Raw genomic sequence first — 13,779 nt, 5'->3', positions numbered from 1 at the left:
TAATCTTAGTCCAATTCGAATGGAATCTCATGTTGTAACAACTAGTCCTCCTCACATGAACCAAGTTGACGACAGTGGGCCTCCGAAGCATCAATCAGCTTGCGTTATGACATCATCACAAGAGAATGATGATAACACGGTCGATGACAGGGATGATGATTTGCATGAGAATGATGTAGGTGATTTGGAGGCATATTGTTTGCACGAGGACATGGATCGTGACTTACCTTTTGGCCGTTCTTATGCAGCGGATTCGGATGACGATGGTCCAGAGGAGGAAGTAGATGAGGATGGGTTCACAGCAAAAGAAGCCAAAGCTCATGATAAGGTGTTAGGCCGTGATCATCGGATATCATTGTTTCGTGATGTTACTTTGGCGGATGAAGCCCTTGTAGACGGTGACGACGGTAATGCGCTTGGACCAAGACCCATATCGTATCGGGATATGAATGAGGATTCCTCATGTTCAACACATAAAAACAGATGTAAGGACTCAGCTGTACCATACGAGAAACTGTGGCGGGAGAATAAGGCGGTAAAATGTGTCGGGAAACGCTGGCGGGAAACGGTGGCGGGAATCGTTGGCGGGAGAACATGGCGGGAAACAGGCGGGAAACCGTGGTGGGAAAAATGAGTTTCAGAGCCTATAAATACCTCATATCCGGTAGTTATCGAAGCATCCTTACCACTGCTGTTCTTTTTCCAATTTACCAGTGTCAGGCAATGATTTTGCCTTGCTCCGACCAGGACGAGAGGCCGAGGAGGATGAAAGAAGCGATGTTGCCTCCGGGGGTGGAACATCTCAGGTGTTGGTGCGGCAATCTATGCAAGGTGAAGGAGGTGACAGATTTTTCAGATAAGCTGGGCATGAAGTTTTTCATGTGTGCGAACTATGAGCATGAACCACCTGTCCCGGTTTCGCCGTACAACAAGCCTCCGGTAAGCACATTTAGGTGTTCTATAGCATGTTTTGTGTGTCATATTAGATTTGTAAAAGTAGGCTTTTTTGTAGTCTCCTCCGCCCTATGCATGTGGTATCGTTGGATTGCCACGGAGATGCCGGATTGGACGGTGGAAGAGATTAAAACAAGGTCTCGAAATGCATGGCAGCGTTTCCACGCGGAGGAGCGTGCGGCAAAAGCTGCAGCTGTGGGTAGGTTCGAAGGTGTCAAGTATTTTATTTCAAATTGTGGTATTATCAATGTCTGTTAATTTTATCCAATGTGTCAAGTACTTTAGTTCAAACTGTGGACAGAAAACGTATTATTTATCCTACTTTTGACAATGGTGAGGCATCTTTTGTTGGACGGAGGGAGTATTATTTAAAAAAAAATCACAAGTTTAGCGTCGAGGGGGTAGGCGTGAACCTTGTTTAATTCTTTCTGCTGCCATTTTTTCACTGTGTAGCGCCCTACTTGTAGGCGCGAGACTTTGTGGTTCAGCGCCGGCCACTTAGGCGCGACACTCAGCGCCTGGTTTCCCGGCGCTATGGTCTCATTTTCTTACTGTCAAACTGAAATCAAACACAACCATACAATTTCCAGAACAACTGAAATCGAACACAACCAAAAAATTTCCAGAACAACTCATAATGAATAACTGAGCATTACTAATGCATTTTGCAAGAAAAGCATATGACTACATATAACGTTCACATCATCCTAAGACAACCAAGTCGAAAGTAAAAACAACCAAATAGAGTTCGATCTACTTATTTCTCCTACCCCTAGTTGAGTGTGCAGTAGCTTTCCGAATCGCTCTCTTCCTTCGCCCAACAGGTTGCACATCTTCCTCTGCCTCTTCCTCTTCTTCCTCATCTTCATCGGCAGCATCGAAGACAACGTTCTTTCTCTTCTCATAATCAGAAGGTGTAAATCGCTTGGTCGGCTTCTGAGGCTTCAGCTCCATTTCGTGTCCCAAAGAGTCAAAGCCTCCAGCCACATCCATTGGGCTGTCCTGCCACCCCCATCGGCAAATAGAGTCCTAGTGATGACATACCAAACGTACACGCGAGCGTACTGCTGGACCACCGCATCTGTAGCATCATCGGGGCACTGCGCGAAGTTCTACGTGATCCAAGTATAAGTGGCGCCAGCAGGTACCCTATCATGCATGGGGTCTTCAGGCTCAGCGGGAGCTCTACCAATAAGAAGCTGCATCTTCCCGCGCCATCCCGAAGAGTTGGTATTCAAGCAGACCGGTTCCCCCTCGATTGGAAGTGCGAGTATCATGGATACATCCTGGAGCGTCACCGTCATCTCACCAATCATGAGATGAATGGTATGCGTCTCAGGCCTCCACCGGTCCACAAGCGCGGTGATTGCAGTAGCGTTCAACGACATCGTGGACCGGGTTACAAGCTGTATGAAAGGGAGGAGGCCCGTCATCTCGATGTACGGTGTGTACCGCTCATCATACCGCATGGCGTTGGATGATGCCCCGTGAGACCGGAGTTTCAACGGTCTTAATTCCTGCAAAATAATGTGATGGGTCATAATGTGATTTCAAATTAAAGAAGTACAGAAATATGTAAATAAATGTGAAACTATTACTTACCCATGCTTCTTCCCGCATAATACGCCCGCGGTGATGCTGATCGTAATGCTCATGTAAAAGCGCCATGGTTTCTACAATTCATAATTTAAACATTCATTAGCACGAATGATGTAAATATGCTAACAATCATTACGAGATAAACACAAACAAATATAAACCATAACTAACTTAATTCAGCTTTTTCACATAACCATCCTATACTCTCCTAACCCAAGAGCATAAACAAAAATAAATATACATCAAAGCAAACCCATGTCTACATAACTACTCTATTCACAATCACCATAACAAAGGACCCGCAGCAAAACATAATGTCCATTTTAGCACAATATAGAAAGTAATTGTCCATAGTACGTACAACATAATGACCGGCAGCAAAACATTATATTTCAGTGGTCCTTGTTGCTGGCCCGATGGATGGTTAGTGCGGTGTGGAGATACTATGTGCATTGAGGCTCTTAAACAAACTGAGGAATATTAATTATAGGATCTGTTTCTACTATAAGATAAGATCATGTTGGCTTGGCATTACCTGAGCACTAGCGGGTAATCTAGGGCATTACCTGAGGATAGAATCTTGCCCACTGCAGGACATAAACAAGTATTTTGGCACTTTCTTAACTTAACTGATGGTGTGCAGCAAATAATGTGGGATTAAGTACCGTTCTCTCCCTTTTAACAACCAGAGTCATATACGAATCTTAAAATCAAAGTTCTCCTGGGCAATGCAACTAACATATAAAATAATTCCACCATATAAGATGCTAAACGAAAGAGATTTAACCCATCATTTTACTGAATTCTCCCTCTTTGGAGTGCCGTCAACAAATTCCCTATTAATGTTCGCAAATTTAGGGCTTGCACCAACTCAAGAATTATACTAGGATTAAACTAGGAATTATACTAGGAACAAATTAATAGAAGAACGGCCAATTCCTAAGAATTAAACTACGAATTCCTAAGAAAACCTAACAGATCTAGGGTTCGCCTCAAATAGGATCAAATCGGACCAAATTTACGGATGAAACTCATGCAAACGAAGTTGAATACCTACGGGGGAGGAGGGTGATTCAATTCGACGGCCAAATGTGCGAGGATTCGAGGAATACCTGCCGGATCGCGCGGAGGGGAGCGCCGGGCTGTTCCTGCGGCCGATGCAAAGGCTACTGCCCATGCTGACATGGGAACGGCCGCGCCTTAAGTTGCAGAGACGATAGCGCCGAACGCCTGGACGCTACTTGACTTGCTTCGTGGGCCCCTAAGTGCCATGTTGTCGCTGGCTGGCCACGCTGGCAGGTATTCGGCGCCTTCCCCTGAAGGCGCGATATCCCCAGATTTAATGCCTAAGTGTCGGCGCTGAGCAAAAGGGTTATCGTCGTTGAAATTGTTTCGCCACGAGGTCTATTCTGTTGAAATTGCCTGGGGTGGGTGGGCAACACGAGGCCAAGGGTGGAAGGTGGAACCGTGCAACCCAATGCGTTTTTGGGTGCAAGACTTGATTACTAACCAAAAAGGAAAAAGATCGCTCGGATTCTGGGTTGCTGCCGCTTCCAGGGCAGGGTACTGCTCCGTGACTCGGTCCGTCCTTCGCGCCTATCCATGGCGGCGCTGCGGCGTCTCGCCCACCGCCTCCAGTCCTTCCAATTCCCACCCCGTCTCCTCCCACTCCCCATCCCGGACTTCCGCGGCCACCTCCCCCGCTTCTCCACCTCCCCGCCGCACTTCATGACCGAGTACCTCGTCTCCTACGGCCTCTCGCCGGCGGCTGCCGCCAAAGCCGCCCCGCGGTTCTCGCACCTGAGCTCCACGGCCAAGCCGGACGCCGCGGTCGCCTTCCTCCGCTCTCAGGGGCTCGGCCGCGCGCAGCTCCGTGAAATCATCTCCTGGGTTCCCTTGCTGCTCCTCAGCGACGTGGACGCCACCCTCTCCCCGAAGTTCGACGCCGTCCGCGCGCTCGGGCTCACCCGCGCCGAATCCGCGCGCCTCTTCGCGCTCTACCCCTCGGCGCTCACCTACGGCATCCGCTCCACCCTCCTCCCGCGCGTCCTCTTCTGGCTCGACCTCCTCGGGTCCTCAAGGTTACTGATGAAATGGCTCGCCAGGACGTGGCTGCTCAAGTACAGCGTCGGCCTCCTCCTGCAGAACATGTCCACGCTCCGGGGCCTCGGCGTCCCCCAGGACCGCGTCTCCGCCGTGGTGCGCACGCAGCCGACCGTCATCATGCAGTCGCCGGCCAAGTTCAACGCGCTCGTGGCGCGCGTCGAGGCGTGCGCCGGCATCCTGCCCAGCTCCGGCATGTACGTGTGGTGCCTATTTTCGCTCCACAACATCAGCGACCGCTCGTTCCGGGCCAAGAGGGCGGTCGTGATGCGCGCGGCGGGTTGCGACGAGGAGGAGTTCGCCGCCATGTTCCGCCGCGCGCCGTGCTTCATGTTGGTGTCCGCGGGCCTGCTGCGGCGGAAGGTGGAGTTCCTGAGGGAGAAGGTCGGGTGCAGCGCCGAGCGCCTCCTCATGAACCCCGTGTTGCTGACCCTCAGCATCGACAAGCGGATGGCGCCGCGGTGCCGCGCCGTCGAGGCCCTGCGGTCCAAAGGCATCGACATTGGGAATTCGAACATGGTAACCATAGTGAGATTAACGGAGGACAGGTTTGTGAAGAAATACATATTGAAATACGCAGAGAAGGTGCCTGAAATCCTCGAGCTCTATCCTCGAGTCCAAGGACATGCTGAAATACACAGAGCAGGTACCTGAACTCCTCGAGCTCTATCCTCAAGTTGAAGGACATGCTGATATACTCTGAAGCTCTAACCTCAAGTCGAAGGACATGCTGAAATATTCTGAGTCTGGCATTTGTTTGATCTGTTTTGCTTGACATTCAGGTCAAGCCACTAATACTCTTGAGTCTGGCATTTGTTTGATCTGTTTTGCTTGACATTCAGGTCAAGCCACTATGTTAAACGATTAGGTTGTTTCTTGTTTTTTTAGATTTTCTTGGTCAGAAGCTTATCATTCATTATGGTATTTGTGTCACACAGTTTGTGTGGTGAACTGGAGATGATGTCGACTGACCAATTTGTCGTTGTGATAGTTGTTTTGTTTTTATTCACATTCACGATTGAGTTGTAATTTTTCACTCTTGACACCTTTGCCCGGCTCTCAGCCTCTCGGGGCTTCCATTCACATCTCCTGTTATCGAGCAGGTAGTGCTTGCAAAATGGGAACAAAACGAAGTCATATACACGCATCAGAACGGCAAATAATGTAACAGGTGATAGAGCAATAGAGGAAAGCTCATGTTGAGGTGCAATCTAATGTCTCCATCAAAACAGGTTACAGCACGTGACACAGTTTTAAGACACATCAGCACACCAGGTCATCTAACCTACTAATACATTAGCATACTAAGGATTCTTATAGACAAAGTGCATGGCATGTCTTTGCTACTTCCCTCCAGATTCAGGGTCCTACTTGGAAAGGTGTGGGAGTCAAGCTATCCAATCTATATTAGCGTACCATGCTTTCACTGCTAACCTCACTGTTCTGCTGCAACGGCCGGATGGCATGTGCATGCCGTCCATAGGCCAGTATTTGACACCGGCTCAAAACGCACCACAATTCGTAGGACGAGATGCGCTTTTGGGGCGCGACTACACCATGTTCGCAACTTGAAGTCGACGAAGGGGGCAATGATATTGGATCCTACTTGGCTGCATACCAGTTTTGTGCACACTTAGCGTCAACAGCCAGGTCAACCGTCAGGATGTTGGTGCCATAGAAGGGCTTAGACATGCACTCAACCACTATTCCCTTGGCCACGTCAGCCGATTCTGAAGGTCCTTCCAGTATCACTTCATCGTGCACCTGAAAGGTGGGGCTGTCAGTTCTTTTAGCTCTGAAACTAGAGGTACAGCTAAAGGTAAACCAACTACCAGATAAAAAGGCAGAAATTGGAACTAGCTTTGATGTGCTCGGTCGATTGTCTCTCAATCTCAAGAAAAAGTTACTTATTTTATTTTGACATCAACGACTATATCCAAGATGACTAGACAAAAGTACCATACTAACAGCTAAGTGGCACAGCCAAAAGATACCATACAAATAAATTTAGTGTCGAAGGAAAACAAAACTGACAGGGCACACTCTAGGTTTTAGGCTTCTACTTGCTAAAGAAAAGGCAAGTACTATGAGTCTATGGCAGTGGTTCACAGTGTACCTGCAACAGTAGCGTCCAACCAAGCTCCTTAAGACGAGTATTCCTATCTATCTCAAGCATCGCACACATGGCAACATCTGCTGCACTGCCCTGTGATGTTAAAAAGACTAGAATATCAGCTTAGAAATTAAGGTTTTGAGCATTTCTTGACTGGTTATTCGACAATAGTATTTACCTGCACAGGAGCATTGATAGCAGCACGCTCAATGTGACCCCTTTGACCAGGAGATGCATAAGCCATGTTGGGGAAACGGCGTGATCGCCCAAGCAAAGTATAAACTTCACACTTCTCTTCTGCTAATTCTCTCTGTTTCATTTGCCATGTCAATACTTCTTTTCTATCTCTGTACCAGAGTTTCAGGGTATCCTTTGCTTCCTTAACAGAAACCTGCCAAGGGAACAGGTTAACAACGTATGCAATACTTTCAGGAAAGGCAAAAGTAAAATACCAAGGTTCTATTCCATGAATGAGAGAATCTATACTCTATAGCTGCTTTTTGTTAATGAGATTACTTTTAAAATAATTGAAAATGGTAGAGATTTTTAAAAGTTAATCAAATAAACATGTAATCAGTGTGTAAGTGGTTTCCAGATGATCGGTATGAATTAGTCCAAGCTGGTACCGAAATGAAGTGTTCCAAAAAGTTTAACATTGCTATTAACTGACAGGTGTATTAATTTGTACCTTCCAATCACGAGCAAGTCCAACAGCTGTTTTGCCGTATGCAATGGAGAAATTGAGCATCTTAGCTTTCCTCCTCTCAGCACCAAACGCATCCTAAATCACAAGAAAAACATCAAACTTTGTTCGATTCCATACAAGTAATGTATTATCTTATCTCATGCCAATTATCATTTCCTGGACACATAGTTCCAAATAAATACACAGAACACAATGGAGCATCATGCGCAGTGAAACAGATTGAACCTTAAACAGTTGGAGGAGGAGGAGAAGGAGGAGGAGGAGGAGGAGGAAGGAGGAAGGAGGAAGAATAAGATTCGGATGCGTGATATGTAGTATTTAAAGGAATTGACCAATCACAACATAAAAATCCTAAAAGGGATACTAATTATAGTGAACTCCAAATGATACAAGTTATTGATTCATATACTCCACTGAAGTAGGGTAGTTGGAATAGTACTGAATGATAAGAAAAGTGAAAGAAATCAAAACTGCATAGGTGCAGTAAACAAGATGAAAACAATAGTGTGCTAAGCCTGGCCATAGACTCATAGTTATAACATCAAAAGATCAATCAACGTAACTTTTAGAAATATCATTGAAGCCATAGTACCTTCAACAGTGGCACAGGAGGTTTCTCTTGACCAGGTTGAGGATGCCACTCTAGAAGTACTGTCTTTTCTTCAACAGCATCACGGATATGCTGGTACATATTCATGGCTGTCCTGGAATGAAAGTCACCACCAGCTTTGAAAGCATCTAACATGCTTCTACAATCAGCAAGATGTGCCAGGATCCTGAGCTCCAGCTACACAGACCAGAAGTAAGTCCTTTTACTTGTATCAGTATAAGAAATTTGGATATATTTTTTACTGTCACTACTCACTAGCATACCTGTCCATAATCAGCAACAATAAGAGAGTTCCCTGGAGCTGCAACAAATGCTTGGCGGATTTTATACCGGTCCTTTTCAAGTGCAGGTTGATTCTGCCAAGAAGGAATTTACACCAAGAGTTCAATAAAATTATTTGGGTGGTGAGATCGCAAATACTGCCAACATTTAAAATAACTGCCACAGATTTACATCATTTCAAACCAAAACAATAATCTTTGAGGAACGACATCAAATAATGCAATAAGATCAGTTTACTACTGAGCCATTAAATTCACTTTAACATCTTGGCTTACTTTCAGTTCAGCTTAATCAATTAATAAAAATGGGCCAATTACCACTGAACTTGCTTGATCATAGAATTTTTCTTCAGTAAGTATTCAATTAATTGAAGGGTGTCTGAATGACACAGGAATCATCACATTTTTTTTCCTCTAAACAAAGTAGCAGGTATGCACAGTTACATACTCAGGCATGCAAAGAGATGTAAGCTTGGAAAATGTGCATGTGCATTCATCTGAAGATAAGACCCAAATAATCATCATAATCGTAACAAACTAACAATATCAGAACGTTTGTTATTATCACTAAGCTAACTCAATTGCGCAATGTTCTATTCATATATCAGAAGTTGCGAGCATCAATTTTAATTCAAAGTTCCATAACCATACATGAACTTTATAAAATTCAAATATCAACTATTGAGATCCTACTCTCAAAGTTTACTTATGTGTTCTAATATGCACATTGACAGCAATGATACAGACTAGAATGACATTATATAGCACAAGAATGCACAGACTCCCCCAACACAAATGCACAAGAAAATAACCTGCAAATTTGGTGCCCTTGCTGACAAACGCCCAGTTTCTGTATTGATATTTAAGGAACAGTGGATCCTCCCTTCGTTACATGATATACGATTTCCCTATGGGAAAACAAGATAAATACCATTAAGAACCAGACAGACAAATAAGAGTGTAATAGTTGAAAGTAGCCACTTGAATCGAAGTGGCACAAACTGTCACCGATGTGATGAGGGACAACTACCACAATCCACATTAAAGTAAGTGAAGTAGCTCACCTGTAAGGGAAGAATAAAGTTGGATATCAACGAATCAATAGAGCAGATCTCGCAGAGAGCTGCAATGGCATAACATGCTTCTTTTCCTTTCCTTCCTCCTCCAAATGCTTCATATGCAGTCCCATAAGAGGTAGTATCTTCTACATCATCCTCAGAAATTTCTGAATCACTGCCATATCGATCACCCTCTGCATCATCCATTGGATAAGCAAGATCAGTTTTCAGTTTCCCAGCCAAATTTCTCAGCGCATCCCCACTGACTGAAGGCCATCCACTTGCAGTGAATATATCAGTTTTCAGATCTTCTACAATGCTGAAAAGTTCAATTGTGCGGTACTTTGGAGCCTTCTTGCCCTCTGTAACTGTGTTATCATCATTTGGCACTTTAATTGCTCTACTCTTTGGCAAAAATTCACCAGGTTTGCATCTGCCCAAAGATTTAATAAGAACAATAAAAATCTAGGAATTGCATGCAAAGAATGTTTAGAGTAGCTACAGAGTTAAACACAGCAAGTCACACTTTTCCTTTCTTTCTTTTTTTCCTCAGTGATTTTAAACACAATCATCATACCTAACAGAGCCCATCCAAACAAAAAAAAAACTGATATTAACTGATAAACATGCCTGCGATAACAAACTTGCTCAACCATGGATCAGTGAACTATGTTCAGAAAAAGATCCTTTATAAGGTCACATATTTTCAGAGAAATCATAGCATCATACATATACGAAAATAGAAGTATCTTTCCAAAGAGATGGGAACAGGGTGATGATTGTACCTATTCTCTATTCCACCAAAGAAGAGTTGGCGAATCTGGGTATCACTATTGACATTCATGTACTTTGCATCAGGGCAATGTTTAGACGCCCATTTCTGGAACTTGTCTGCAGCTAATTTTCGCTGTGCAACAGCAACCTTTTCGATCTCTGAGAGGTAAGAACGGTCAACAAGCATTCCAGCTGTCTCCATTTTTACAAGAATGGCACCAAAAGGACGCCAATACTCCTCATAGAAATCATACATTGAACCTCTGGGGCAGCCATCAAAAGTCCAGTGCTTTTTTTCAAGCTTGCTTTTCAAGCTTTCATAAAGCCTCAAGGTACTCATTGAATCTAATGAAGAATAACTGATCCACAGTTCTCTGTCCTCTCTTTGTAAAATATCAACAGACTCAATGGACGTAATTTTTCCTTCGGTACCATCTTTTTTAATCTTTTTCCTACCAAAGATTGTTTTCATTGATCTCTTTCCAATATTTTGTAGTTCCTTTGGGACAGCTCCCATCACTCTGCTATCATTTGTGAGTCCTTCAAGTGAATATCCTCCATCAGTTCTCCTCGAAGAGTCCCAAAGCCGTGCAAGATGCATCGTATCAGCATGAAATCCAGCAACTTTGATTCCATAGTTCTCAATGACATGGCTATCGAAACTATAGTTGTGCCATACCTAAATGCAGAAAATGGTATATTTGCTTTAGAAAACTCAAGAAGCTATAAGGTAGATGGTAATCCTATAAGTTAATAGAAGTAGTAAAGTTAGCTAATGACGATAAAAGAAAGTAGCATCAGTCGTGAGTTTTAGAAACATGCCACAAAGGGATCTGTGAAATATAAAGCTGCAACGTTGAGATTAAACATGTAGTGATGATGTTATCATGCACTTGCTGTAGTAGTTCTGTAGTTGCAAAATTGCAATAATATTATTATCCTTTGTAGAAGGAGAGCAAATAGACCCAAATTCATCTCCTTGATCCAGAAATAAATGGAAGAAAGCCGCACCTTCCTGATCGACGGATCTTCAAAAAACGGAACAAACTCCATGAGGACATCCCGTCCACCGTCCAGTACATCCACCCAAATGCATTTTTTGCCATTTCCAAAATCAGCTTCAGCATCAGAGCTGGCACAGTAGATGCTAAAGCATGTGATCTCGCCATGGCCAACTGGTGTCTCTTGTTTAACATCAATATTTGCTACCTGCATAACATTGTGCACTCCTGAATTATGATAATGGCTAGCAGTCAAGATGCACTTAACATGCAAGAACATTTTCAACATAGCTCAATTTTCAGTACTATTATATGTGCCATCGAATCAATGTGATGGCCTCAACTTCATAGGGCTCACTAGAAAACACGATAAATTTTCCCTCATTTGGCATGGATAATGAGAACTGATAAGCAGCATAAGCTAACTATGGAAGATGTGGTGTGGGCTGTGTGGTCTGGAGCCATATATAGAAATATGACAGCTCATAGTAAAGAGGGTGGTGTCAGGTAAAATTAGCATATAAAGTCTAATAGACTATGTTAATATGAGGCAACAAGCAATGACACATAAACATGAAGCAGTGAACATAACCATTTTGAGTAGAAGACTAGAAGTGCAAACAGTCGTAGAGGATTTTTCATGTCCTACCTCTGTGTCACATGCATGAATAAAGCTCTTGTACTTCGTTGTAAGTAACTGAACAACGCTCCTAGCTGACTTCACAGTGTCAACCACCAGAACTTTGTCATAGATGGTAGCAAGAGCCTTACGTGCATCTTCAGCCTCCTTGGACAAGGGGGCTTTAACTGGAGAAGATTGTACCGTTGTCTTGGATGCGCATTCATCTCCATCATAACCATCAATAGCCTTATCATCTAACTGCATGATCTTTTCAACTTCACGAATTTTAGGCAGAGAAGCATCAACCTTGGAACCATTAGGCCAATGGATCTTCACTTCAGAGCCACTAGGCCTGCTTAGCGATTTAATGTCATCATTAACAACACTAGTCAGTGCTAACACAGCACCTGCAGCATGACTCGTCACATGATGCTTTGCCAGTTCAACATTGGCATGTCTATTTGCAAGAGAGTTAGGAGCCATTCTTTCTCTTACACTGTACAATGAGGACTGGTTGAGGCTCTTGCTATCTTCAAAGGGTTCATGGTGAAAAATTCCTGCTCGTAGATGAGCACCATTACAAACATTATTCATCACACTATTTGTGGTTTTTATATTATATAACCTCTTGCTCTCCTCTATCCACTCTTGCTTACTACTCCGCACATTGAAGTTGAGACACACTCCAAGCTTGAGAGCGTTGTTGTCTGTCATACCAAGGCCTGAACTATAAGAGTATTCCTGCCTGCCAGTGATAATCATATTCAACGTCAGAGACAGAACACTTAGGCAGTGCATCAAACATAATAAACACTATTAGGAAAAAAAAACTGAGTATCCTCCATACTACCATCATTTAACCTCAACTTTGTTAACAAATTCAGCCAGATGCCACTCTAGGGGCTGCAAAATACAAGGTGAAAAATGTACAACTGAATGCTACCTCACGGGCTCACTCATCCCCGGATTGATTCATAGAACTAGTAGTGCTAACCCAGAAGATGATACACATCGTGGCACACTACCCTCCCAGCAGAAACATAATACAACCAGTAATGGCACCAGCACGTCTCTATCAACATAGCATCGGGCATAACCAAAAATAAAAAACGAATCCAATCATCGTAAGCATCTCGAACCCGACGATTAATCTAACACCACCACCATGGCACCATCGGATAAGCATACGGCCAATAAGGCGAACTTTATGCCCAGGAAGGAACTAGACAGGCGCGAACTATATTTAAAAAAATGCCAAGTGGACCAGGACGGCGCCTACCTTCTGCCGCCGATGAACGGCGAGGCGGGCGAGCGCCGGAGGCGGCGGTGGTGGTGGAAGGGCGACGGCGCCCAGAGAGGCGCGGAGCACGGGCACCTCCGCAGCTGCGCGGGCACGGGCGCCGGCGGCGCGGCCATCGCCATGGAGCCCACGAGCCGCCTCAGCTTCCCCCTTCCTCCTGCTACTACTCCCCCCGCTCCCCCGCCGCCGCAACCGAAGCCGCAGGGCGCCGTCTTGGGCAACCGCGGCTAGGGCTCGGGCTCGGGCTCGGGGCAGGCGGCGGCGGCGGCGGCGCGCGCGAGCATTAGCAGACTTGGGGAAACAAGAGCGAGCGAGAGGAGAGGAGGTCAGGAGGGGTTTGGGCGCTTGGGGGATAGGGAGGAGAAGGGTTTACGGCGTATCTGTGGCGCGGCTGTAAAGAGGGGACAGCGTCAGCGACTCAGCTAGCTTTGTGGTTCGCTGTGCTGTGCTGTGTTGTTCCGGGCTGCCGGGCCCTTCCTTTTTTCTTTTTTTTTTGCCTACGTGCACACGCCCCGCCGCACCCAACACACCACCATGTTCCACAATCTTGTTCTTTTGCGTGTGTTCTTGAGCCCCCTTTGGGCGTTTTGGGTTTTTTAGTTGGGAAATGGCTTTTGGAACAATAAATTTAGTCGGTGGGTTAGTTGATTGAACCCTC

At 45.0% G+C, this 13,779-nt stretch overlaps 3 protein-coding genes across 3 annotated transcripts; 1 reads left to right on the top strand and 2 right to left on the bottom strand.

The window, feature by feature from the left end:
• Positions 1 to 1,570: 1,570 nt before the first annotated feature.
• Positions 1,571 to 4,079, bottom strand: LOC104581438 (protein MAIN-LIKE 2-like). The gene is made up of 3 exons (XM_024455708.1): positions 3,666 to 4,079; positions 2,557 to 2,627; positions 1,571 to 2,471 (listed from the first exon to the last, which is right to left on the bottom strand). The coding sequence occupies exons 1-3, from the start codon at positions 3,736 to 3,738 to the stop codon at positions 2,067 to 2,069; spliced, it is 549 nt and encodes a 182-aa protein (XP_024311476.1). The 5' UTR covers positions 3,739 to 4,079; the 3' UTR covers positions 1,571 to 2,066.
• A 47-nt stretch (positions 4,080 to 4,126) lies between these two features.
• LOC100823526 lies at positions 4,127 to 5,685 on the top strand. Its single transcript, XM_003579315.4, has one exon. It carries the CDS (start codon positions 4,156 to 4,158, stop codon positions 5,308 to 5,310), a length of 1,155 nt encoding a protein of 384 aa, XP_003579363.1. The 5' UTR covers positions 4,127 to 4,155; the 3' UTR covers positions 5,311 to 5,685.
• A 125-nt stretch (positions 5,686 to 5,810) lies between these two features.
• On the bottom strand, positions 5,811 to 13,502 carry LOC100823216 (DNA polymerase I A, chloroplastic). Its single transcript, XM_003579314.4, has 12 exons — positions 13,101 to 13,502; positions 11,849 to 12,566; positions 11,210 to 11,407; positions 10,210 to 10,877; positions 9,431 to 9,857; positions 9,179 to 9,274; positions 8,349 to 8,441; positions 8,068 to 8,262; positions 7,458 to 7,550; positions 6,948 to 7,160; positions 6,773 to 6,862; positions 5,811 to 6,420 (listed from the first exon to the last, which is right to left on the bottom strand). The coding sequence occupies exons 1-12, from the start codon at positions 13,241 to 13,243 to the stop codon at positions 6,259 to 6,261; spliced, it is 3,096 nt and encodes a 1,031-aa protein (XP_003579362.1). The 5' UTR covers positions 13,244 to 13,502; the 3' UTR covers positions 5,811 to 6,258.
• Between the last annotated feature and the right edge of the window lie 277 nt (positions 13,503 to 13,779).

This window comes from Brachypodium distachyon, chromosome 5, assembly GCF_000005505.3.
Source record: "Brachypodium distachyon strain Bd21 chromosome 5, Brachypodium_distachyon_v3.0, whole genome shotgun sequence".
Classification (NCBI taxonomy): domain Eukaryota; kingdom Viridiplantae; phylum Streptophyta; class Magnoliopsida; order Poales; family Poaceae; genus Brachypodium; species Brachypodium distachyon.
The sequence above is the reverse complement of the archived record's forward strand: the minus strand, read 5'-3'. Positions and strand labels throughout refer to the sequence as shown.

What these genes read in the sequence shown, in the direction of transcription:
- LOC100823216 (XM_003579314.4), bottom strand. Translation starts at nt 13,243, where the DNA reads ATGGCGATGGCCGCGCCGCCGGCGCCCGTGCCCGCGCAGCTGCGGAGG. An exon ending in CTCCTGTGCCACTGTTGAAG is followed by an intron (nt 7,551 to 8,067) that starts GTACTATGGCTT and finishes CTTGTGATTTAG; the next exon opens with GATGCGTTTGGTGCTGAGAG. An exon ending in GTTGGACGCTACTGTTGCAG is followed by an intron (nt 6,421 to 6,772) that starts GTACACTGTGAA and finishes CCCACCTTTCAG; the next exon opens with GTGCACGATGAAGTGATACT.
- LOC100823526 (XM_003579315.4), top strand. Translation starts at nt 4,156, where the DNA reads ATGGCGGCGCTGCGGCGTCTCGCCCACCGCCTCCAGTCCTTCCAATTC.
- LOC104581438 (XM_024455708.1), bottom strand. Translation starts at nt 3,738, where the DNA reads ATGTCAGCATGGGCAGTAGCCTTTGCATCGGCCGCAGGAACAGCCCGG. An exon ending in CCCTCCGCGCGATCCGGCAG is followed by an intron (nt 2,628 to 3,665) that starts GTATTCCTCGAA and finishes TATGAATTGTAG; the next exon opens with AAACCATGGCGCTTTTACAT. An exon ending in TTATGCGGGAAGAAGCATGG is followed by an intron (nt 2,472 to 2,556) that starts GTAAGTAATAGT and finishes ATTATTTTGCAG; the next exon opens with GAATTAAGACCGTTGAAACT.